Source organism: Odocoileus virginianus, chromosome 1 (genome assembly GCF_023699985.2).
Source record: "Odocoileus virginianus isolate 20LAN1187 ecotype Illinois chromosome 1, Ovbor_1.2, whole genome shotgun sequence".
Classification (NCBI taxonomy): Eukaryota; Metazoa; Chordata; class Mammalia; order Artiodactyla; family Cervidae; genus Odocoileus; species Odocoileus virginianus.
In genome coordinates, this window is record NC_069674.1 from 52529514 (window position 1) to 52555112 (window position 25599).

A 25599-nucleotide genomic window follows, 5' to 3' on the forward strand; every position below is an offset into this window, starting at 1 on the left:
CAGTGCCCTTGATGAGGGTGGATGAGTGGGCATAATGGTAACAAAATCTGGATTTGCAGTGAGTGAAGGAATAGGAGGTGGAGAAGGCTGAGTGTTTACCATCCCCTTATAGGGAAATAGCTGTGAAGGGAGGAAAGGAGAATGATGACTGGGCACAATACAGAGCAATGGGAAGTGGGAGAATAATGTTTCTTTCATGACTCTGAACCCTTATAAGAGAAACTGTTAGTTACCTGCCCAGTTAATATCTATTCTCCACTCTTAGTCACAGCAACCCAGTTTCTGCCAAGTGGCAATGTGTCCAGCTCAAAGACAAGAGCTCACACACATCCTTTCAGTTGGGGGTAACCAAGGAGATAGAACCTGAAGCTGCACGTATTTTCTATTATAACTCTTTATAACTGTAATTTCTGGAAAAACCCGATTTCCATGCAGTAACTCAGTCATTCCAAACTGTCAATTCTCCCTAGAAGTACTATTCCTCCCTCCTTCACTACTATCCTATGTCTCTCCTTTCTCTCATGTGCAAAGAATACTGTACGTCCCCTTCTCACTGCCCACACCTCCCTGTCCCATCACTTCCCCCGACCACTGGAGTCCTCATAGCCAGAGCCCCTTCCCCCGAGATGTTGGTCTCAGCCGCATGAAGCACTCTTGCTCACCCCACCTGTGGGAATCTTCCTCCTCTCAGGTCTGTCCTTCGTGCAAGTTGACCTCCTTCGTCTCTGCTTCTCCTCGGTAGGCTCCTTTTTCTTAATTGTCAGCGGCTTTGGGCCTCAGGAAGAAAGGAGACCAGGAGCTCAGAAGAGCGGCGTGACCCGTCCTAACTCAACACACTCGGAGGAGGGGACAGTCGGGGAGACCGAGGGGGTTAGAAGGGCTCTGTCCTCTAGAAAAACCAAGGCCAGGATGCCCACACACAGAAGAATGTGAAGAAGGGAGGGGTTCACGCGGGAGTGGGCGGAGAGGACCACTTTCCTCCTTCAAGTCTCAGCACCTTCCAGCGACTTCTGTCTGGGCAGGCTGGCCTGGGCGCTCCGACAGGGCGCATGCGCGGGGGGCGGGGCCTGCTGAAGAGCTGCACATGCCGCCCAGTGAAGCATAAAAAGGAGCCACTGCAACCGGCGCTGTAGGGGCTCTTGACGGCGCGGTCGGCCCTGTGTGGGTTGTGTGCGCCGCTACAGAAATTCCCCGTCGCAGATGTCGAGCTAGAGCAGGTCGGTGTCCCTAATGGGAACGTGGGTTATGCACGCCGCGAGGGGACAGGGTTTGGGGGTCGTGGGGGACAGACTGGCCTACGGGAACCGGGGTGTTAGGAGACGGAGCCCGGGGCCTGGAGTCCGGGGCTGGGCCGGGATTCAGTCTGGGGCAGGGGCTAGGGAACATGGTGGAGAGGCTGCAGACAAGGGTGGTGCATCTGGGCCTACCCCTTTTCCAGTGCAGCTGCTGGGTACCCTGGCGTTTGACGCTGGGCACTGAGACACCCCCCCCCCGCACGCCTCCAAGGCCTCATCTCCCCAAGGTGCTGCTGCCTGGGGAGCTGGACTCACTCAGCGTGACGTGGGCCTGGGCCTGGGCCTCTGGGCGCTGCTCCGCTGGTCCTAACGCCTGCAGGGCAGTACCCCATGTCTGCATCCCAGGCAAGTGGGAAGACAAGGTAAGGATCCCAGTCATGATGGGGGACAAGGATGGTTGTCTGCCTTTACAGCACTTTACAGGGTGAGGCACAGCTGTCCTTTCTTAGCTATAAACACCTGTTTTTCAGTGGAAAATGAACTCTTCAGGAAACAACGAAAATTTTGAGGGCAGTAACTCCAGACCTTTCTTCTATGTGCCGCCCATGGCCCAGCAGCCTCACCTGGGTCTCTGGTACCAGAATCCTGCCTATAATCCACTCGCCATTTCTGGGGCAGGTGAGGAATCTGAATCCCCAAGGAGGTTCAGTGGGATTTGGGACCCTCCGTGTAAATCAAAGCCTGAAGGTTTTCTAACTCCTTTGTCCATGACTTCCCTTTCCTCACCCTGTGCTCACGCTAGACAGATTGGGGCAGACCACGGGGCAGTGTTTGTGGTTCAGATTAATAGAAAATATTCAAATTCTAGCTATATATCAGTTGTGTGCTGTGTTTAGTCACTCAGTCATGTCCAACTCTTTGTGACTCAATGGACTGTAGCCCGCCAGGCTCCTTTGTCCGTGGGATTCTCCAGGCAAGAATATTGGAATGGGTTGCCATGCCCTCCTCCAGGGGATCTTCCTAACCTAGGGTTCGCACCTAGGTCTCCTGCATTGAAGGTGGATTCTTTACCATCTGAGCCACCAGGAAAGCCCAAATACTAGAAATGTATTCTCTATTCATTTGGCCAAGTTGTTGCTGTCCTTGTTTCCCAAATGAGGGGACCAAGGCTTCCAGTCAGTGACTGGCCCAGGATCATAGCATAATCCAACCAAAGTCTCATGTTGTGAGACCAGTCTTGTTGGATGAGGTACCTTAGAGCTCCTAGTCCTTGTAATTTTTCTACAGAGTCTAAAGATTCTAAAAGCTATAATGGGGACATCAGAAAAGTATGTTGGAGAAAGGTGGCAAGCAAGATTTGAAAATATTTGGAAGGTAGACATCTTGGACCTAATAGATGGAGGTCCATTCAGATTGTCAGTTTCTACATGAGTTTTGGGAAATTGTCTCTTAAGGAATTTGTCCTTCTTTATCTATGTAATAAATATTGTGGAAATAGGGTTCATATTAATCATTTATATTTTTATGCCCATGGGATCTATAGTTATGTACCCTTTCATTTCTGATATTAGGAATTTATCTTTTTGTTTTCTACCTTCGTTCAGTTATGGTCTAAGCAGACATTTTATAATTAGTATACCTTTTAACTTGTAAGTGTGTTTTATGGCCCACAATGTGGTCTATCTTTGTGAATGTTCTATGTAAGTGTGAGAAAAATATTCTATTAGTTGAGGGGGTCTGTAGAGGTTAGTCATGTACAGTTGGTTGGTGCTGTAGAGTTCATTGGTTCCTATTGATTTTTTAATATTGACTGCATCTATCCATGTCTGCTGTAGGTGTATTAAAGTTTCTGACAATGGATTCATCTATTTTTCCTTGCAGTTTTATGACTTTTGCTTCATGTAGTTTCACCCACTGTTAAGGGCATATATATTAGGGATTGTTATGTCTCAATGAAGAAGTGACTTTTTTTGTGATGCCCCACTTTATGTCCCTGATTACTTTCCTTTTTCTGAAATCTGTCTGAAATAAATACAGCTTTTCCAAGTTTCTTTTGATTATTAGCATTAGCTAATTAGTATGGTAAGTCTTTCTCCTCCTGTTTGCATTTAATCCCTGTGTTTGTATTTAAACTGATTTTTTTCTTTGTTTTTGTAGACAGTAGTTTTTCCTCTTTATTATGCCTTATAATTTTTCTGTCAGCCATTTCGTACTGGATAAAAGCAACTGATCTGAATAGGCCCTTAGTAATGGAGTGTTACCTTGTAGAGGTAGAGAAGGGATCACAGTTCTGTTTGTGAAAGGACTATGATTAGGTCTTAGTCTTTTAGTGTGATTGTTGCCTTTGCACAACAAACTACACGTGCTTCCCCCTCCCATTGGGTTGGGAAGGGTGGCTAGAGTGGACTGGAGAAAAGTATTTCCATTCCTGCACATCAGTTATGCTCTGTTTATTGTCTTCTGAAGATGAAACTTGTTAAGAACAGTGCTTCTGGTATGCATTATTCCTCTTCCTCTTCCCCTGCGGGAAGCTCAGGAGACTTTTCTCTTAAATTTACTGAGAGAAACTGATTGAGCTACTGCATGGAAAACTTAAAAAAGTGTGTGGGATGGTTCCCTTATGGATGAGTTTTCTCTGAGGATTTGAACTCAGACTTCTTCATCCTTATCTTGCAGTCTGTCAATAGCAGTTGAAGTTTTCCTACCCCACTGTGAGTTCTCATTGAGTTTTGATCTCCTGGGTCTGTGCTTCTATAACTTGTGATTGTATTCACATGGCTTTCCAGTATTGGTAGTAGCGCTCTTCCCAGTAACCAGGTGATTGCTGTGAATCACCTGAGAATTCTTGATTCTTGTTCACCTTTTTCACTTGGGTAGGATTGAGTGGCTTCCAAGCCTGTAGAATATCCATAATCATGTAGTCTATCATCTTTCAGATATTAATTGGACATGCAGTATGCAGTGCTCTAGAATTAAAATAGCTGATTTATGTTCTTATAAATAGGCTGATTTTGAGTAAATGTTTCCCTTCCCCATTTTTTCTTTTGTATAATAAGCTGAATTAGAGGTTTCTTTTTGCCATTGGCCAGCATTTGCTATTTCCCCATCATTCAGCAACCACATGGCAACCACGATTCCACTGTATCTAATATCATTTTTTTCTAGATTTTACATAAAATTGATCGTATAGTATTTGCCTTTCTCTGTCCAACTGATTTCTCTTGACAAAATGCCTCAAGTTCCAGCAGTTGCTGAAAATGTTTTAAAATGATTAGGGGAAGGAGGGTGTTCCAGAAAAGGAAAAGAGAAATTTTAAAAGCTGTCTTGGTAAAGGAATGCACCATGGCGAGAGCCTTAGTGGACCATCTGTGTCTTGAAAGACTCAATGAGATGATACAGTGAGAAACTAGATAATGAAGTGTTTTATGCCATCCTAGGGAATGTGGTCACTATCCCTCGTATCTGATAGGCCATGATGAGCCATTTAAATACTGTAACTGGAGTGAGGACCACAGATTATTCTGGAAGCGAAACGGATTCAGACTTGTGAGAAGTGTGGGAGATGGGTTATGAAGGTCGTTAGGAGTTACTCATGTAAAAACTGGGGGAGGACTTGATGTCCTTTGCTTTGGTAACAGAAGAGGTAACAGAAGACTCGGTGGGAGCCCGTGGTGGGTGTGAGAGGCTGTGGCTGTGCAGTGAGTCCTGGCTGAGTGTTGTGAGTGGCGGCAGGAGACAGAATGGCTAACTCTCCCCTTCTCTTTCTAGCTTTCACAAATGGAAGTTTGTATTTTCCACTGGTGCTCAGTGAGTATCCTGCCTTCCTCGTCCCTCAGTCCCCATTGCCCACTACTGTTAACCGAAGATCCATCGTCCCTATGTTATGTAACACGGCACAGTTCCGACAGTATGGTGGCTATTGGGAAAAAATGAAAACCAAGGATACACAAACAGAAGCTGAACCTCAACCGGCTGAAAACTTGAATGAAAAACAAGATGTGCCCTCAGAAGGCGACGGCCCTGAGATGGGAAAGGTGACCAGTATTCCTGCGAGTACATCAAACGAAACGATGCCATCATATGATGTGGTTTATGGTAAAGATATGCCACAGAAGGAGGTGCTGCAAAATGGGATTTCACAAAGTTTCTGTGAAAGTAGAGGAATGCTTTTTAACTCTTACGAGGGTAGAGACCGCATGAGCTTGGATGAAGAAGAGAAGAGATATGCAGCTCTTTCCCCAAACCCACCACCTCTGAATGACAGAGATGAGATCCAGAATACCCAGAACTCAAAATTGTATCAGTCTACTGGAGATATGAACAAGCTTCATCAGGAACGGGCACTCTGCGCCAGCATGGAAGCAGTTAAAGACCTGAGCCTACACTCAGAATCATCTCAGAAGCCCTTTACTGCAGGGGAAAGTATGCCAGAGAACAGTAGCAGGAGCCACGGCTCCCCTGGGGCTGTGGGTGAAGAGGTAGAGAGCAACAGCTGCCCTGAGATGACTGTCCCATCCCCTCCCTGCTTGGCTCAGGTCAGCAAAGTAGATGAGGGCATCCAGTGCGACTTGACTTGGTGGACTGAGGTACAGTCTGGGAATTCCCCTGGGTCTTCACCAGGAAGTGGTAGGAAGGGAGCAGAGCAGATGTCAGTGGGGGGCAGGAACCAGGATGGAGTCTATGAGGTGGAGAACAATGGCTGCGGGGGGCGCGTTCCCTCCCCTACCTGGTTGGCCCAGGTCCACAAAGTGGATGAGGGCATCCAGTGCAACGTGAGTTGCTCTGAAGTCCAGGTAGAGAAATCCCCCCAGCAGATCCCCTCCAGGGTATGAAGAGACAGCATCAGACAGCGAAACCAAGGGATCTTGGAAACAGCCAATCACCAATAGGAAATTAAGTGCAGATAAAGAGGAAATGATCATGAATGATGAGACTGGGGAGGTGTCTAATGATAACTTGAAAAGGTGTGCAAAGATTAAAAAGACTGTGAAAGGCAGGAAGCTGAAAGAGCTGAGCAGCTTCTCAAATGTTAAGACAGCCTATCTGTTGAAGAAAAGTGCCGTCTTGACCATTGTGCTTCCTGAGGATTCAGAAGACTCTGAGTTGGAAGAGGAGGATGACATGGATGAGATCGAATGCCTCCTTGAAGTGAGTCCACAGAGCCCTCTGACATCTTCCAGAAGAAGGTCTTATCACAAGACTGGAAGGATAATCAGGATGTCACCTGAGAGCTCTCTCCCTCCTCAACTTATGGTTTGGCCCACCAGAAATAAGTGCAAGTTACTACACGCTTATGGTGAATGTGAGTGTGTCCCTGCAGTTTATCGGTGGAGAGGACAGGATGGCTGTGAAAGCACTGGTGTCGGGCTCCACAGAAGACCCGCCATGGCCAAGCCGGAGGGACTGCAGTCCCAGAGAGCCTCTTACAGGTCACTGGAGTGTAAGTGACTAATGGGTTCATATACTGTTTGGTCGTTTGTGCTGGTTCCCTACTGGGTCCAGGATACAAAGGCAGCCATAAATTAGTATTTCTCTGTTTTGAAAATAGGTTTTTGCTTAAGGTGTAGGTGCCCATATTCATGTTCAAAGAGAATCCCAAATTAGAGTTCCTGCACTCTAGGAAATTTCAGTGTAATGTGAAACAAAATGCTCTGGTAAAAGATGATAGAGAGGTGGGTGGTGGTGGGCTGAGATAGTCAGGAGGACATGGTCTAGATGGATGGCTGAGAATGGGCAGTCTGTATGGAGGTAGAGGATTTCACCCCGATTAGGTTCTGTGGTTTGGAGACAAAAGAGCACAAAGTTTGGAGTGGGAATGGAGACAGCAGGTGAGCTCAAACAGGCAGTCACGGCAGGATTCTGCTTGAGACCTTCTTGCCAGAATGGAGAATGGTGAGGGATTGGGAAAGAGGCTGGGAATGTGGTAAAGTACGAGGGTTTCTCTTCACTTACAAATTTTTATCCTGTAGGCAGTAAGTGGCTAATTCAGACTGAGTAGAGAAATGAGACAAATCTTTGTCCTCAACCAGTAGTATTTTATAGTAGGAATTAGCGTGGAGAGCACCTATATGGTGCTCTTGAATAAAGCCAGTTTACTCAATAAAAAGTATTGTAATTCAAAAAATCAAAGTGGTGAGGGTCCTAACTCACATGGGAATAATTAGAGATGGGTGAGAGGACTAACAGTTTTAAACGTCTTAAAAGGTTTAAGAGTTTTAAAAGGTTGGAGTTTGAACATGAGTACATAGGGGAAAAAAGGTAATCCATGGAAAAGTTTTCTTGGAAAGAGTTGTTTTGCTTTGCTGTGTGTTGTGGGTGGAAGGAGTGTAAAATGGTGAGATTGAGGGACTGGACTAGCAGCCCATCCACACCTGGTTGAAGCTTGAGTTTGAACCATCCTAGGACTGGTGAGGGCACAGGTGACAGGAGTAGGGGACAGGGGGAGGACCCTAAGGGCCGTTTTGGCAGATGATTACATCTGGGGTGCAAAGAATGAAGCAAAGCAGGTAAGTGAAGAATGGGATGCATAAGGGCCTCAGGGAAGTTTAAATAAATTCCAGGCCTAATCCCAAACCTTTAGATTGAAGAAATATTTAAGCCTACCACTTCCACTTAAAAATCAGGGTATAATGTTAGGTTTTAAACTCCTGGCTATTGTCTTGACTTGATTCATGCTCAATGATTTGGGGGAAATTTTAAAAAACAGGGTTCCTTTTCAATATGTGCAGGGTTTTCTGGCTTTGATGTTAGTCCTTGCTTATAAAGTGGCAGGAAATGACCTGGGCCACTGTGCTTAGGGACCCCCTCATGTGCATCTGACAACATCTTGTGAACTCCAGAATAGTTGAATTAAAACACTGACTGTGGTGCCATTGGTCTTCCCAGTCTTATTTGCCTTTGTATTCCCATGTCATGTCATTGCCCATCAGAGTGTGTATGAATCTTTTTTCTGTCTTGGGAAATAGCATTGGTTATAAATTTACTCCTCACTGTGACCCAATACTATAGTTTAGTAGTTTTCAGCACTTTCTCCTTTGGCCATATCTGAAAGACAGACTCACTGAGTCCTCCTGTGAAGATGTTAATGGGAAGCTCAGTTTACCCCAGGTTACACAGTCAAGATTTTAATTTTCCTAATGAAGGCTCTCTTCTGGACTGTCTGTTTTTGCCAAGTGATCATTTCTACCACCAGGAACAACAGAACGGCATAGAATTTTATCTTGAAAAATAGGTCACTTTCTTGAAAGATGTGTTTTTGAATTGTTTTTTTCTTTTGGTTTTGAAGCCTCTTGGGTTATTTAATGTATGAATCACTTCTCCCCTCAGGTAACTGTGAGAGAGCTAAAACCAAGTACCAGAGATTTGAGGCAGATGCCATAGAATTTAGGAAATACCCAGCAGCTCTAGAGGTTGGTATTTATCATGTGTCTAGTTTGTATTATGATTTGCTTTTTGGACTTTATTTGGGTTTTCCTACTTGGTGCTAGGAGAAGGAAATGGCAACCCACTCCAGTTTTCTTGCCTGGAGAATCCCACGGACAAAAGAGCCTGGTGGGCTACAGTCCATGGGGTTGCAAAGAGTTGGACATGACTGAGCGACTAACACACACACACCCCTGGTGCTTGGGTCTACACTGCAGTATTAGCTTTGGAGTATAGACCCAAGCATCAACATAGCAGTGTTCTAACTGGGTAACAGACATACCTTGTTAGACCCTAGCTTACAAGAAGTTTGGAACCAAAGTTTTTCAATTGTGTGGAATGTTATGATTATTTAATTTGTAATTTATTTTTATACAGTTGTAAAGATTACTTTCCATTTACAGTTATTACAAAATATTGGCATCCTCGTGTTGTACAATACGTCCTTGAGCCCTGTGGAATGTTGTTTTTATCCTAATTTTCACGTTTAATTCCTGCTGCTGTTACCAATAGTATATTGTGGATTGTATGGAATTCTGTAAGTTTGCTGGTGGCTTCACCATTAGTGTTCTAATTTAGAGCTAGGTAAATGGAAGCTTAGCATCTCCCTTCAGGGGCCAGCAGCTTGACAGGCTTCCCTTCACGATGAGTCTTGGCACTGGGTAACCCTTCCTCACCTAAACCCCTAGTCTTGGACCAGTGGATTGATGACCTTTAAAAGGTCATTTCTGCCCTGCAGAGGTCATAAAGGGAAGAATGATAACTAAACTTAGGCAAAATGTTAACACCCTTGACTTTCCCCTAAAAATGGAAACTAAAGATATTGGTAATGATTCTCTATATCACATGAGTTACCTGGCTTAAAGAACTGTATTATTCTATTGTTACTTCTTAGGAAACAAATTGCTGAGTTCCAGCTACAACAAAAAGTGAAATATTGCATTATCATGATGGATTAGAACACGAGATCTCTTTCTTGAACTACTAAAGTTATACCAGCAAACAAGAAAATATGACATTGTAAAGTTGTGAATTAAAAGTTGCAAAATAGCAAATAAGTTGGATTTCAAAAGTGTAATTCTTAAGCATTTTCTTCTCCTCTCAAAATGGCCACATCACTCATGACAACACTAGTAGAATTGGGTCACCCATGAATAGTTCTGTCTTGTCCTCACCAGGGACCTTGGGATAAAGAGAAAAGGATGGTGGAGTTGAGGACAGAATAAAAAGACTTAAGCATTCCATACAGAGGCTCTATCCTGGGAATAGAGAGGATGCTGACTCATTGTCTGTATAATGTAGGCCAGGCATATAGCAGGTCCGATAGGACACTGATAGACGTGTGGAGGGTAGGTGGTCATGCATTCTTTACTTGGATCTAGTGTCTCCTGATGGAGAAGGAAATGGCAACCCACTCCAGTATTCTTGCCTGGAGAATCCCAGGGACGGGGGAGCCTGGTGGGCTGCCTGCTATGGGGTCGCACAGAGTCAGACACGACTGAAGCAATTTAGCAGCAGCAGCAGTGTCTCCTGAAACAAAGGAAGCTTCAGGCATGTAAGACTTCTTTATACTCAGACCCTAGGGGCTAGATGGTCAAGAAGTGAATTCAATCTTCCAATAAATGGTGTAGGTTAAATATGACTAGGTACTCAAAAGGTTTGTGTAGCTGAAGACTGCCTGGGTTTTCTTTGAAGGAAGGTGGCATGGCAGAATTCATGGTGTTCCAGGTGTGGGAGGTAGTGGGAGTTCCACCAGGAATGTTTGTGGTCACTGTAGGGATACATGGATGGACTGGCCAATGTTCCCTGTGAGCTAAGCTGTTTGAACATATCTTTGCTGTGCTTATAACTTCAATAACCTCAGATATGCAGATGACACCACCCTTATTGCAGAAAGTGAAGAACTAAAGAGCCTCTTGATCAAAGTGAAAGAGGAGAGTGAAAAAGTTGGCTTAAAGCTCAACATTCAGAAAACTAAGATCATGGCATCTGGTCCCATCACTTCATGGCAAATAGATGGGGAAACAGTGGAAACTGTGGCTGACGTTAGTTTTTGGGGCTCCAAAATCACTGCAGATGGTGATGCAGTCATGAAATTAAAAGACACTTACTAGACAGCATATTAAAAAGCAGAGACATTACTTTGCCAACAAAGGTCCGTCTAGTCAAGGCTATGGTTTTTCCAGTGGTCTTGTATGGATGTGAGAGTTGGACTGTAAAGAAAGCTGAACGCAGAATTGATGCTTTTGAACTGTGGTATTGGAGAAGGCTCTTGAGAGTCCCTTGGACTGCAAGGAGATCCAACCAGTCCTTCCTAAAGGAGATCAGTCCTGAGTATTCATTGGAAGGACTGATGTTGAAGCTGAAACTTCAATACTTTGGCTACCTGATGTGAAGAGCTGACTCACTGGAAAAGACCCTGATGCTGGGAAAGATTGAGGGCGGGAGGAGAAGGGGACGACAGAGGATGAGATGGTTGGATGGCATCACCAACTCAGTGGACATAAGTTTGGGTAAACTCTGGGAGTTGGTGATGGACTGGGAGGCCTGGCGTGCTGCGGTTCATGGGGTCACAGAGTCGGACACGACTGAGCGACTGAACCAAACTGAACTCCCTTATACTAATGCAGAACTGCTAGCTGGTGTAATGAGCAGGTAAAAAGTGATAGCAGTGAGGGCAATGAGACAAGTAAAAGGTAGTGTTGGCAAAGCTGGTCTGTGACAGCCTGATTAACTTCTACTTCAGACCTGCTTAAGTAACATCAGGAAGAGTTCTGGCCTGTGTCCCCAAGCCATGGTTGCATAAGGTGATCCTCACATGTCATCAGTACACTTTCACAACAAGACAAATACAGGAGCTATCACTGTCCTGGCCATACTCTACATTTCTGAATGGTATTGATTATTGCTGTACTTTATATTCTTACTATGCAGTATTCTTGCCTGGAGAATCCCCATGGACAGAGGGGCCTGGCTGGCTACAGCCCACGGGGTTGCAAAGAGTGGGACACAGCTGAGTGGCTGAGCACAGCACAGCTGTATGGAGACTGGCATTTAATGTACACTATTTAATGGATAACTTAGTTTTAACTTAAGATAACCCATTTTGCCCTGTGGTCACCGTCTCCACTAGCATTCCAAGCCCATCAGAACACAACTGAGCTTCAGAGGTAGTTGGAGACAGGAATCCAGGAGGTAGAAATGCACTGGTGGGAGTAATGAAGGATTGGATGGGAAGGGTACAGTAAGCTCGGTCTGCAGATCCTGACTCCAGCAGTGTCTTACAGTTTAACTCATTTCTGACACTGTCTGCCTGGAAATGCATGATTTCACATGGCAAGAGCTCAGTTGTGTCGGACTATGCCACATGCCTCATCTACTTCAGGTTCTACTCAAAAGTCACGTTTTTGCCTGTGCTTCTGCCTTCCAACTCCCTGCTTTGGATTCAGTTAATTTGCTACATTTCTGATTTATTATAAAAGGCTGTAATTCAGGAATGGCCTGATGGAAGAGATGCACAGGGCAAAATAGATGGAATGGGAAGTGGCACAGAGCCTCCATACCTTCTGCTTGCATGGCATTCTCCCAGCACCTCTGTGTGTTCACCAACCCAGATGTTCTCTGAATCCCTCCTTGGGCTTCTATGGAGGCTCCATCACGTAGGCAGGATTGATTAAATCACTAGCCACTGGTGACTGATTCAACCTCCAGTCCCTCTAATCTTTCCCCACATGAGGGTGTGGGGCTGCAAGTTCCAGTTCTATTCAGTTTGATTTTCCTGGCAACCAGCCTCTCCCCACATCCTTAGGTGCCTTCCAAAAGTCATCTCATGAACATAAACCCAGATGTTGTGGAAAGGAGTTAGTTATGAATAAACAAGACACTCATTTCACTTTTCCGGTTCTGTCATGAATGGAGGACAAGAGACCAAACACAACAAAAGATGCTCCCATTGTTCTTATCACACATGATATTCCAAGGGTTTGGGGAGCTGTGTCCAGAAACTGGACAATGACCAAATATATCTGAGACATATATTTTGGTCATATGAGTGATCAAATATATATTACAAATCACGATATTGGAGAATGACAAACAGGAAACAACAGAATGCGGTAGAGGAATGGTTACATGATTGTAGTACCTTCAAATCAAGGAATTGTGTGGCCACTTAAGAGTGTGTGCTATGTGTCATATGAAGACACTATACCTATGATGCCATAACGCAGGATATATTTGCTATTAAAATCAACATTATACTGTTAAAACATAACATGGAGATGAATGTGTATAGTATTTATACTTAAAGCCCTATGCTTGCTTGTGATGTAGGCAGTATTCCTGGAAGACGTCACAAGAAACTGGTAAAACTGGTAGCCACTGGGAAGGGAACTGGGAAGCTGGGAGAGGAAGGAAATAGAAGTTTCATAATTAAACCTTAGGTACCTTTTAAATTTGGAGCATGTGCATGCATTAAGAAATAAAAGTAAATGCATTTAAAAAATAAATAGTGAGCTTTTATTATCCTCAGCAGCAGAGGGAAGTCACGCCTGAGCTCTGTGGCACAAGTAGCTCCCCCGGAGGTGGAACCTGCGGCCGCACCTGGAGAAGCTCCTCAGAGCCTCCCTTCATCTGGCCGCCCTGCCCGAGGTGTTTCCAAGGAGTTGGGACCCACGGGGATCAGCAGGGAGGAGCACAAGGGGAAAAGCTGTCCAGCCTGAAGTCAGGCGTGTCCAGAGCTAGCACCTGGCCACACACAACTCACATCCTCACTGGAAGGCAGGTGAGAACCTGCACCTGGGACACCACACGTCTTCCCTTGGGGCGTCTCTCTCTCCTGTTCCGCTCCGACTCCACCTTCCTCCACGGGTCCTCTCATCTTTGGCCACAGTGTTTGGTTTTAGAGAAGAGAATGTTGAACAAGCCAGGCTCTCGTCATTCTGAGTCCGAACTCTCATTTGACTTGGAAGACTTATGCTTTCGTTTTTTCTTCTTTTTCTTTTCTTTCTTCTTCTTCTTATGCTTTTCTTTCTTCTTCTTTTTCTTGTGTTTCTCTTTATCTTCTGAGGAACTGGAGCTGCTCCCATCATCATCTGATGTTGAATCCTCCAGTAACTGTTTTAACTGTTGTATCCTAAACACATAAGATTGACCAAAGAACCATATTCAACTTAACTTGAAAAAATTTTTTAGATAAAAATATAACAACAGTAATGAGGGTGAAAAATATCACAAATTAATCACCTCATTAAAGATAGTATTTATTTTTATATCTTTTCCCGATTCTTGTATACATCCATGCCTGTTTTACATGACTGTAACCAGTGTACAAGCCATTTTGTATTCTTTCCATTGTCCTAAGTATTTTGGCATGTTTCCATAGTCCTTCCTTTTATAATTTCTAACAGATGCATACTTTCCTAAATCATTCTCCCACTGCTCAAGTTCATGCTAGGTAATCTACCTCTTCAACAATTATAATTCAGCACAAGGAATTATATTCAATATTCTGTAACAATCTGTAAGGGAAGAGAATCTGAAGAATATATGTGTGTGTATATATTTATATATTGGTATATTTCTGAATTGCTGTGCTGTACTAACATGATACTGCAAATCAACTATACTTCACTAAAAAAAAATCGAAACGATTATAATACCAGCAATTTGAAAACAAAACAATATTAAAAAAAAAACCCACAAAAAAGTTCCTCTTGTTTTTTCACCCTGTCTAGGAATTTTAAAAAAGCTCAGATCTTTAAAGACACTAGAGAAGATAAATGGTAGTTGCCAATACTACTATCATTGACACGAGTGAGTTAAGGCTAGGTCAAGCACAATGCTTTAAGTTAACCCAAGGAGAACCGGCTGGCCTGATCATTCCCTACACAGTGGCTTTTTTTCAGTGACTACTCCAGTCTTCCAAATATTTCACAATTTACTAAACCACTCCTCTAATACTGGGATTTTTAAATTTTAAATTTATAGTTTCTAGCTTTAATTTCAAAATTTAAGAGGATATTGTTATCATCAGGACAATCTCACCTTATATCCTTTTCATGTCTTTTATTCTCACGAATGATGTCATACATGGGATCTTCATGTGCCTTTAAGGTTAGAGAAGGTTAAGGTTAGTTTTGGCTTCATAGACTGTTAAAATTAAATCCCTCTTTCATGGAAACATTTTTTTCCTCCTGTTTGGTGGTAATTTTATATTCACCATGTTCTAATCCTTCTTAAGGGTTGCCATTTCAAACTCCTAGAGGCTATAAAAAAGATTTTCCAGTTATACAAATACAGGATATAATTTACACAGCCTTCATAAGGAGATAAACCATGGCAAAATCATTATTAAGTACTACTCAAGGTTAGAAATGTTGAGATTAATTCTATTTGTTCTATATGGAAAGATGATCAAGTGATACTATTAAGCAAACAAGTGAGTTGGAAATGATACATGATTCATTTATATGTGCACAAAAACATACTGTATATGACCAAAAAGAAATCTAGAAGTATACTCATCAAACTACTTACTACAAATTCCCTCTGAGGAGAGAGGCAAGATTGGACTTGAAAAATCAATTGTGAAAAACCTTTCTGTAATGTTTCCATTCTGTTAAAATAAGATGAATTTAATCTTATATTTGTATAATTTAAAACTACTTAAATTACTTAAAAATATGAATACACATAAAATTTCATGGCATGTGAACTATCTTTAAAAATATTATAAAATTTTTTACATATCAAAGAAAACATAAAGTTAAAAATATCTGATATCTTACCACCTAGGGATATCCACTGTTAATATTTTAGTGTGCTTCTTCTAGTCATTATTCATATTTCCAAAAAATAGAATCATGTTATGTACATCAATACAACTCTATTCTTTTTCCTTTATGTTTTCATGAATATCTTCCTATGACATTACATATTCTTTTAAAACATAATTCTTTTTTTAAAAAATAATATCCATTTATTTGGCTGCGTTGGACTTTGCGGCACTTGGAGTCGCTGCTGCAGTGTGTGGGCACAGGCTCCAGAGTGCGTGGTCTCTCTAGCTGTGTGTGGGCTTGACCAGGGATTAAACCCATATACCCTGCATTGTAAGGCGGATTCTTAATCACTGTAGTTAGCACCAGATACTGTGGCTTAATCACTGGATTACCAGGGAAGTTCTTAAAACATAATTCTTAAAAGCCATATGATTTATATGTTGCAGCGAATCATGCTGTATATCGGACACCACAGTTGTTTCCTATTTTTCTTCAATTTCTATTTTTTAATCATATAAATAATTTTGAAAGTTATAATTATCTGTGTATACTGATGTTCTATTTTATCTTTAGATCAATTTAGATTTTGAAATTTTAAAAATATGAATGTATTTACGTTTTTGAGATTTATCATCAAATTATCTGTTAAAGGTACTGTAAAAGCTGACATTCTGGGTAGGAGTCATTTATTCAGAATATTTTCTGTAAATTAGTAAAATGAAAACCCAATATTTTAATTATCTTAAAATCCTTGTAGAATGTTTATATACCCCAGTTTGACATGCTGATAATCCCAATATCCAGCAATAGCATAGTTAAATTGACCAAAATAGTTATTGAATGGTGAATTAACACCTGGGAGGTGACTTTGTTAAGATAAAGTGACAAGGGACTTCCGTGGTGGCCCAGTGGTTAAGACTCTTGAGTTTTCAATGCAGGGGAGATGGGTTTGATCCCTGGTTGGGAAACTCAGATTCTACATGTCACATGGCTCAGCCAAAAAAAAAAAAAAGTGATGAAATGATTGACTGACTTTATTGTCATCCAAAGAAAGTATATTATTTGTACATACTTCCAGTTTATGATACAAATATATGTAGTCTTTAGACAAAAGCTGAGAAATTAGAACCCTATTTTATTTATGAAATATGATTTTTCACGTAAGTACAAAAAGACTGACTGAATTGATAAAAATGCCTCTTTGGAAAAGGCAGTGTTCCCAAGGCATAGCAAATATCATTTTAACAAGCGTCTTTTTTTTGTTAATAACTAATCTGTCACACAAATTTGATTTAATAGAGATGCAGTTAACACCAGATACTTTGGCTTAAAGGCTTTGGGAACGTATTTTGTGTGAAACTCCAGTTCACTGGTGACTGCCTGATTCACTGACATTCATCATATCCAGTAAATGTAAATTGACACTCTGGGGTTTTACTTACTACTCTGAACTGTTCTAACTTTTGGTTGCCTTTGATAAAGAAAGGGCATTCTTTGTCGCCCGTTCGGTGACCATACCGTTTACAGCGCCAACCTAAAATAAAGACAAAGGGATATATTTCTTTAAGATAATATATCTTTACTTAATCAAGATAAAGTATCAGTAGATCATATTAAAGATATTCTTCATTACATTCCAATTTTAAAAGCAAATATAATTAGTGAAAAGAGAGAAACTACTTCCTCAAGTATCCTTTAATTGCAGAGTTTTAGAAATGAACCAAGTACTTCCTAAATAATTCCATGCAAAAAACAAAGTGTGATTTTTTAAAAACTGTGCCACAGGTTGAATTGTGTCATCCCCTTTGCTTTCCCACTGTATTGAAAGTCCTAACCACTAGTACCTCAGAATGACCTTACTGGGAGACAGGATTTTTAGAGAGGCCTGGAATACATCCTTTCCACACCAGCCCTCAGAAGGACAGCTTGACCTTGGATCATTAGCCTCCGGAACTGTGAGACAAGAAACTTCTTGTTTTAAGCGTGCAGTCTGTAGGACTTTGTTACAGCAGAACTAGTAATAGTTACACAGGCATTCAGTAACTCCAACTAAGGAGGTCAGGAAGCAGGACGAGGAATTCTAGGTATAGGATTAGCCAATTTTGCTCCATGCTGGTAGCTAATGAAAATATGTAGTGATGGGGAAATATTTTCTTCTTCGCATTTCAATGTGAAAGTTGGTAGTAGGAAACCACTGGGAAAAAATGAAGTTTAGGGATCCTCTGTTCTGCCCCTTCTGCATCTCCCCACTATTTTGAGTTAGTTCTACCTGGGGAAGAAGAAATGCATTCAGTACAAATGCAGACCCCTTCAAACAAATGTCTGTCTTTATGACAAAAGGAGAAATTTTAAATGCCATAAATTGATGTGCAGTATCAAGAAGGATCCATATGATCTGTGATCAAAACCTCTACTAAAGGAGAGGCGATGCTTACTCAAGGTGTGGTCAGTGGACCAGCAAGACTGGCATCACCTGGGAGCTTGTCAGAAATAGTATCAGGCCCACCCCAAGTTTGAGAAGCTCTGTGTTAGATAACACTAGGATCATGGAAATCAATGACAATAGGGTTATGTGTGCATGTATTTTTGCATCTGGATGGATATAAGTTTTGTGAAGTCTGAAGCTTACATAAATTAAGGAGAAGAAGGGCTCTTTTGGGGGGGCGGGGAATCTTTACTTGGTAAATTTTACAGAAAGACAGGACCACTGTTGGGACTCCAAAGGCCTTTCGAAGGTGCAAGGAAGGGGTCCTAAAGCTTAAGCTTCATTAACTTTATGTAAAACTGGTTCTGGTCCAGACTAAACACTTAATTTGCATGTCAATGAAATAGAAAGTTAAGCACAACTAACTACTCCATCAAAGAGAGGAGTGCTTTTTAAACTTAATTTTTAAAAAAGGAAATATAATCAGTTTAACAAGTGATTCAACTCTGAAAATAATAAGCACAATGGATTTATTTAATTAAATTTATGATATAACTGTTATTGGGGAAATGAGATAGGTAGGGCATGTGTATGAGATGGGATGGAGGAAGAAAAAAGGAGGTGAATTCTGGTCTCCTACAGTAAGAAATGAGCAGATAATAAGGAAATTGGAAAAATCAAGGGTCAGGAATGTCATCCTGTTATCTAGATACATGGGGACAAACTTAAAAATAACTGTTTTAAAAGAGGTTCAGGTGAGGGGAATGCAGGAAAGGGATAAGAACTGATATTTTAATTGTGTGCATGAAGGATCTTTGTACAATAAATATTTCTAAAGGCAGCAGTACCCCTTCTTCAAATGCCATCTTATGCTGGTACAGTAGATGGTGTGCACACGGCTCCACCTGGTCCAGACCCACCCTGTGTGGCCCACAGCTCCTCTCAGGTCACCTGGGTAAACCCTAATACCAATAATGAGGAGGACAGGCCGAGGTGAGACCCAAGGAACCACCCCCCAATGCAGCCTTCATCCCCCATGGCATTTCTACATGGAATATCCTTTCTGTTACAGGACTATTACTGAAGCATAGACTGTGCAAGCAGCTACAGTCCTGTGGAAAACCACCGCCCTTGCAGCCAGAAGCCCTGGAGTCAAGGCACTGCTCTGCCACTTACCCCAGGCACTGACTAACACGTGGAAGGCGGCTTCCTCATCTATCGCCTAGAGATCATGCCCTGACTTCAACAGCGTGGTGTGAGAATGAACTAAAAGGAGTGAACTCATTTGTAAACAGTGGCCTATAACATGAGTGAATTAAGGGTGTTACTTGAAATATTTCCACGCTCACACTGCATGACTTTGACTTCTTTCCCCAGTGGCATCCAAAGTCCTTTGGTTGGTGCGTGGGCCAGAAACTCCCTGGCATGTTCATTGCCTGGGACATCTGGTATACAGTCTTCTGGCTTAGTCTCATCTTCCTGAAAAGGAAACAGTGTGTAAGCTCTATGGCAAAAAAAGCATCAGAGCTCTCTCCCACCTGCTTGAGAACACAGCACTGCCTGGCTTTCTCATGGGCTGGAGATCCCTATGTCATCACGTCATCCTCTGAAAAGCTAGAATGACAAATTATAACTGACAGAAAGAAAATGGAAGTAACTATTCCAGAAGAGCTAGCTGTACCACAAAAAATAAAGCAGCTGTTCCTGAGAAAAGTCACTAGTGTTTACACAGGGATGATCTGTGAGCCTCAAATTCTAATTCTAGATCACAAAAATTAGATTCTAAGACCACAAAAAATTTTCTGCTAACTTAGAAGCTTTGTGGAATGAGGCAGAAGACAGAATTAAACAAGTAAGGTTTCCTGGAACAATAAAAACAATGTGTCAGAGTAAAAGATTATTAGACCTTGAGGGCCGCTGTCATGGTTTATAATCTCTTACATACTGTACTTGTGACGCATTTTCACCACCAGATAACTGCACTGTATAGTTAAGGTGCTGTTTTTTTACATTATGATTTTTTCAAGTTTCCAGGAATATTAAATTTATAATGGAAGAATGTTTCCTAAAAAAAAAATTTTTTAAGTTAAAAGTTACCAAACAGAAAAGATTACTTTGGCCTTAAGTCCTCCAAGTCTCAGTCCCAGAGAAACACACTGACACTGTGGCCAGGGTCCTGGAGGGGGGACTGCACCAGGCGGGGCTGGACCGGATGGGTTCACATGTCCCGAGTCCACGGTTCTCTGACTGATGACATTCAAGAAAGCAGCAGCGGAGCGTCAGAGAAGGAACACGGGCAGCAGAGCTTTGAGAAGGTGCAGTCACAAGGGAGACAGAAAGAAGGGGAGCTGGTGCTGAGGACACCCAGGGGGCCTGCAGTGGTGTCTTAGGGACGGACAGACACAGGGCAGGTTAAACTTCTGCAAAGGCACAGACTATGACAAAGCCCCAAGTGTACGAACCGACTGCCATCTGCAGGGAAGAGACAGAACTACCATAAAGGAGGTTCAAGCCTGCAGCAGCTGTTTTTCATAACAAGTGACTGAGTCTGAGCTCTGGTCAAATCTGTCTCAGAGAAAAACCAAAAATACAAACTTTACACTGACCTTGATAAACCCAGGAGGAGGTTTTTCATAACTAGAAGGAAAACAAAAAACACAAAAAACTGGTCATCAACCATGTTCATAGGAACATAACACATTTCAATCACCAAAAAGCAACTACAGGCCAAAATAAAAAAGGTTATTTTTAGTAAAAACTAAAACTATACCATCACTTTTAGAAACAGTTAATAAAATATGCCCAGCAGTCAGAGATGTTATGTTAATATAAATAAACTGATGCTGTATCACATCCTGCTGGGATGCAGAACTTAAATTGACCAAATAATAACTAAGTTGGTGTCTTAGGACAATGATTTTATATTTAGAGTAAGGGAAATCAAGAGACTGCAGGGAAGATGTGAGGGAAGAAGAGACTTGAGCTAATTATGGTTCCAATCTGTCATTACACTTGTGGGTGATTTACCTACCATAACTTCCAACTTCCGTAACACTGTGAGGCTCATGGGGGTGGCGGTGTGAGTGCTCTAAGAAGGATGGGGACTGCACAACGGGGAGGGAGCAAAGCCGGAGGGAAGGGTCTGCTATTGCGAAAGGAGGTGGGGGTGATCCATCCCAGAAGCTCCCCCTCCCACCGCTTGCCCCAGCTCTTGATTCAAGATCCTCTCCACTGGCCCATGGTGTTTGCAGAGCACACTGCCACTTGCTCCTCAGCTCTCTGACTGCCCTTTCTGCCCCTACTGACCCTTCTGGGCTCAAGGATGTAGGGCGATCTTGGCACTCAACTACTGCTAGAGAAGCAGATGACTGTGTGCAAATGTACTTTCCCTTCCACCAATACAGCTCTCAGACCCTCGGGTTCTGAGTATGCAAATCATGCCTATGCTCCCAACTCATTTCCACTTTTCATTATTTTGCTGGAACTTGGGGAAAAGGATTCTGGTGCCAAATCTACAAAAGCAGCACCCACAGCTCCCATTCATTTAAAAAAAAAAACAAAACTAATTTAAAAAATTGAAATGGAATTAACATATAACACTGTATTACTTTCAGGTGTAATTATGTTCAGTTTCAAGCACTGACACATTCTAGGCTCTGCAATGCAGAGCGTGGGTGTCTGGCTTTTAAAGGTGACTGCCTAATGGATATAACCCCCTTCTTAAAAAAGAATGTAGTTGGAAAAAGAGGCAGGATAACTGAACAGCTCAGGTCTTTTCAATGCCTCTCTAGTGGAATTTTACTGAGAGAGGGCATCGAGGTGCTATGACTGGTTTAAAATGCTATCTTGACTCCAACTACTTGGAAATTGGGGAGTCCCAAAGTTGCTGCACACAGAAGGTGAATTCAGAGATGATTAATTTTCTGAATTTTAATACACTGAAAATGTCATCAGGAAAACATTAATAAATTCTAAAATGGCTAATCACTTATCTAATAGTCAAATAGATACGGATTATTCTAAAACTAGGCCAAAATAGTTTAAGTTAAAACAAGAAAGCAGTAGTGTACAGGACAGAGTGTTTGGTATGGTTCTATTTGTGTGTATTGGAAAAGGGAGATTATACATATATATAAGATATCACCTGAGGGAGGGAGCTTTTTTCTCACTTACATTTATTTACATGCAAATATACTGCCTCAAAAAATGTTTTTTTAACTACAAAAGATAAATGAAATTAACATCATCTTCCTCACACCTATGTTGGTATAAGTCCAGGCTAATAAAGTTCTGAGAGAGAAACCAAAGGACTTAGGGGCAAAAAAAAGGCCACAAATAGGCTGTTAGCTCATTTCTGTTATACAGTTACAAAGGAAGCATTTTTGTTTTAAAAATTTCTATGTCATTTGTTTGTTTCGGGAATCATATCCGCACTCCTGCTCTAACCAACTTGCTATTTCCTCCTACCAAAGAAAAGAACAGGTTTATTAGGAGAAGCTAAACTTTTAGGTGATACTGCAAGTTCAGTTTAGAAACTTACTCCCTGCAGAAGTAACCACTCAACAATTGCCAGGCCAGGCACAGCGCTCAGTACCAGAAGGGAGAACTGAGGAGATAAGGGTACTCCTAAAGAAATCTAGAAAAGCCATAAAAGTTGAAACTGCTCTTACAAAACCTCAGTGTAACTCTGGACAAAGGTCCTCCGTAGCTTGGGAACCCCAAAATGGAGTGGCCCAGTTCAAATCTAAACCTAAGTCAGTCTGCCCTAATGGGAAATGCCTCGCTGTCAAGGAAACCTAGTATATACCAATCACAATCCTTTAGCCCAGGGCTACCTAGCTTAGTTTAGCTTACCCTAGATAAGAGGAGCAGGCTTTGTAAAGAAATCCCTAAAGAAAAAAAAAGAAGAAATCCCTGACTCCCTAGCCAATCGTGTCCTATTTTCAAGTTGCCTCTCAGACACCCTGTAAAACTTGCTCCTGTCCAAAATAACTGGGAAGAGTGTTCCACTGCAGATGAAACACTGTACTTCCTCAATCTGTGGATTGTTTTCCCTTGAACAAAGGACATCAAACTGTTTGCAAAGTGTGGTAGTTTTGTCTTTTGACACCCTTTAGGACTGTTCTTATAAAAAAGATGTTTTAGTTTTTGAAGTAGAAAACCCTAAAGACATAGCATTAATGTTACTAATGAATGGCTGCTGACAGACTGTATCACCTGCCCAATTTATACACATTTCTATTCTTCCATTATGGGCTTCCCTGGTGGCTCAGATGGTACAGAATCCGCCCATAATGCAGGAGGCCCGGGTTCGATCCCTGGGTTGGGAAGATCCCCTGGAGAAGGGAACGGTTACCCACTCCAGTGTTCTGGCCTGGAGAATTCCATGGACAGTCCACTGCGTCGCAGAGTTAGACATGACTGAGTGAATCTCACTCTCTTCATTATTCTTACTAAAAGAGGCCAGGCCTGTGACATGCCACAGCTTTCCACTGGAAAATATTTCAGCAATTTGCTTTGGAGATACCAGATCTAAAAAGCTTTGTACCTTACCTACAAGGCTAATTCTGTTTACACCCAGTTGTTCAAATGAAGTGACATTCAGCTTAAGAGCCACAGGAGGCCAGGCTCCAAGAAAGCATGCATTTTGTCAAAGTTCCCAAAGGTTAGTAATGAAGGATTAACCCTTTGAGGGCCTTACATCATTGTCTCAGCAATCATGAGAAGGTAGGCAGTGAGAAGTGCCTGAAACAAATAAGTCAAATAACTCATTGAACATCAAACTCTGATTCTTAAGTTTGACCTCTAAAGCTGATTATAGAAGGAAAAAACAGAAGGGAATAGAAAGGGTTATTAATCCAACTTTCCACCTTATATTTAAATCTCCTTTACAACCCACCCTTCTCTCAGTGGTCATCTGGACTCTCCTCCAACCCTCGGGAGCTTGGGGAGCACGCTGACTCAGGTCCTAATTCTTTTTGAGCTGGAACTGGCCTCCTAGTAGCTTTCACCCTTAACCCTGGTAAAAACTCCTAAGGACCAGAGAGAACAAGTCTACGCTCTCGTCTACGTGACAGCTCCTCCCGAGTAGTTGGGAGCCAGGCCCTCACCCCAGTTGACTTCTCTTCGTCACCGCACGAACGTAACGGGACTGGGCTTTCTCTTCCCTTATTAAGAGCAGAAGATGAAAAGGATGGGGATTTTAACCCGTTCACAGCGCGCCCCCTGACCTGAGAGCGGGAAAGACCAGGGCGCTCAGCCGCACTTCTGGGTTCAGTCCCCGAGTCCTGACCAAGCACCGCCGCCGCCGCACGAGGACTAAAACCGCCGCTTCCTGCGGGGGAAGCGCCCGCCGCCACAGCTCGGGTCCGGGACGAGGCTCGGGGGAGGAGCCTCCCTCCCTCCCGCCAGCCGCTGGGAATCTAGGGTCCCGCCGCCGGGATCAAAACCGGCTCTCGGCTCGCCGGGGTCCGAGGGGCTCACCAGCCCACCCGCCAGATGTCCGAGGGTCCCGTCTAAAGCGCCGACCCCAAGCGGACCCCGCCGCGCGACCCGGGCCCCGACCCATTCCTAGCATTAGTCGGAGACGGAGACGGGCGTGACGGACTCACAAGGACTCCAGGTGCTTGAGCTGCTGCAGCTGCTGCGCGTCCTGCCGCCGCCGCTTCAGCTCCCGGCGCCGCTGCAGCTCCTGCTCCCGGGGCTCCCGGGCCGCCGCGCGCCCCCGGCCCCCGCATCGTCGCGCCCGGGCAGGGACGACATCGCAGCCCCGCGCGGCGCGGCTGAGGCTGCCCGGCCGCGCGGCGAAGACGATACTTCCTCTGCGCCGCGCTCTCCTGGCCCAGCAGCGCCCCCTCCCGCTGCGGCTCCGCGTCCCGCCGGGCCGAGTCGGGCCGGGTGCCCTCCCTGCGGCCGGCTGCACCCTGCACCGCGGAATGGCCGGCGCGGCCTCGAGTCGTTGATCGGAGCCCTGTCTTCAGGTTGGCTGGTGCCGGAGGCCAGAGCTCGCCCCCTGGCGGCGGCCAGGAGTCGCGGCACTAAGGACGCCGTGTGGAGTTCGGCCAGTTCTGCGAGTGGCTGGGCCCCTCTTGGAGTCGGGCAACTTCCTCGCCATCTCCAACCCGGGAGGCTAGGAAACATGTGCAAGTCCATTTCGTATCGCCCCATGCCTAGGCACACAGGAGCTGCTCGTTACCCGTTAGTAGGATGCACTCAGTTTTTGAAGAAAGCGAGGCTTCCATAGAAATTTTCCAGTTTTCCAAAATTTGTGAGCCATGCGATGTATCAGTTCAGTTGATCAGTCGTGTCCGGCTCTGTGCGACCCCATGGACTGCAGCACATGCCAGGCTTCTCTGTCTTTCACCAACTCCCGGAGCTTGCTCAAATTCATGTCCATCCAGTCGGTGATGCCATCCAACCATCTCATTTTCTGTAGTCCCCTTCTCCTCCTGACTTCCGTCTTTCCTAGCATCAGGGTCTTTTCAATGAGTCAGTTCTTCGCATCAGGTGGCCAAAGTATTGGAGTTTCAGCTTCAGCATCAGTCCTTCCAATGAATATTCAGGACTGATTTCCATTAGGGTAGACTGGTTGGATCTCTTTGCAGTCTAAGGGACTCTCAAGAGTCTTCTCCAACACCACAGTTCAAAAGCATCAATTATTCTGCGCTCAGTTTTCTGCATGGTCCAACTCTCACATCCATACATGACTACTGGAAAAACCATAGTTTTGACTAGACAG

General features: G+C 43.5%; 2 protein-coding genes across 2 annotated transcripts; one reads left to right on the forward strand and one right to left on the reverse strand.

Moving 5' to 3' along the window:
* Nucleotides 1–1384: 1384 nt before the first annotated feature.
* On the forward strand, nucleotides 1385–9801 carry LOC110132625 (uncharacterized). Its single transcript, XM_020886060.2, has 5 exons — nucleotides 1385–1657; nucleotides 1766–1913; nucleotides 5004–6675; nucleotides 8562–8644; nucleotides 9553–9801. The coding sequence occupies exons 1-3, from the start codon at nucleotides 1385–1387 to the stop codon at nucleotides 6065–6067; spliced, it is 1485 nt and encodes a 494-aa protein (XP_020741719.2). The 3' UTR covers nucleotides 6068–6675; nucleotides 8562–8644; nucleotides 9553–9801.
* Nucleotides 9802–13152: 3351 nt separating this feature from the next.
* On the reverse strand, nucleotides 13153–24684 carry RP9 (RP9 pre-mRNA splicing factor). Its single transcript, XM_020886061.2, is given in 7 exon segments — nucleotides 13153–13791; nucleotides 14703–14764; nucleotides 16879–16970; nucleotides 19211–19340; nucleotides 20468–20498; nucleotides 24473–24569; nucleotides 24572–24684. Coding segments are annotated over 7 exon segments (663 nt in total). The 5' UTR covers nucleotides 24624–24684; the 3' UTR covers nucleotides 13153–13592.
* Nucleotides 24685–25599: the final 915 nt, after the last annotated feature.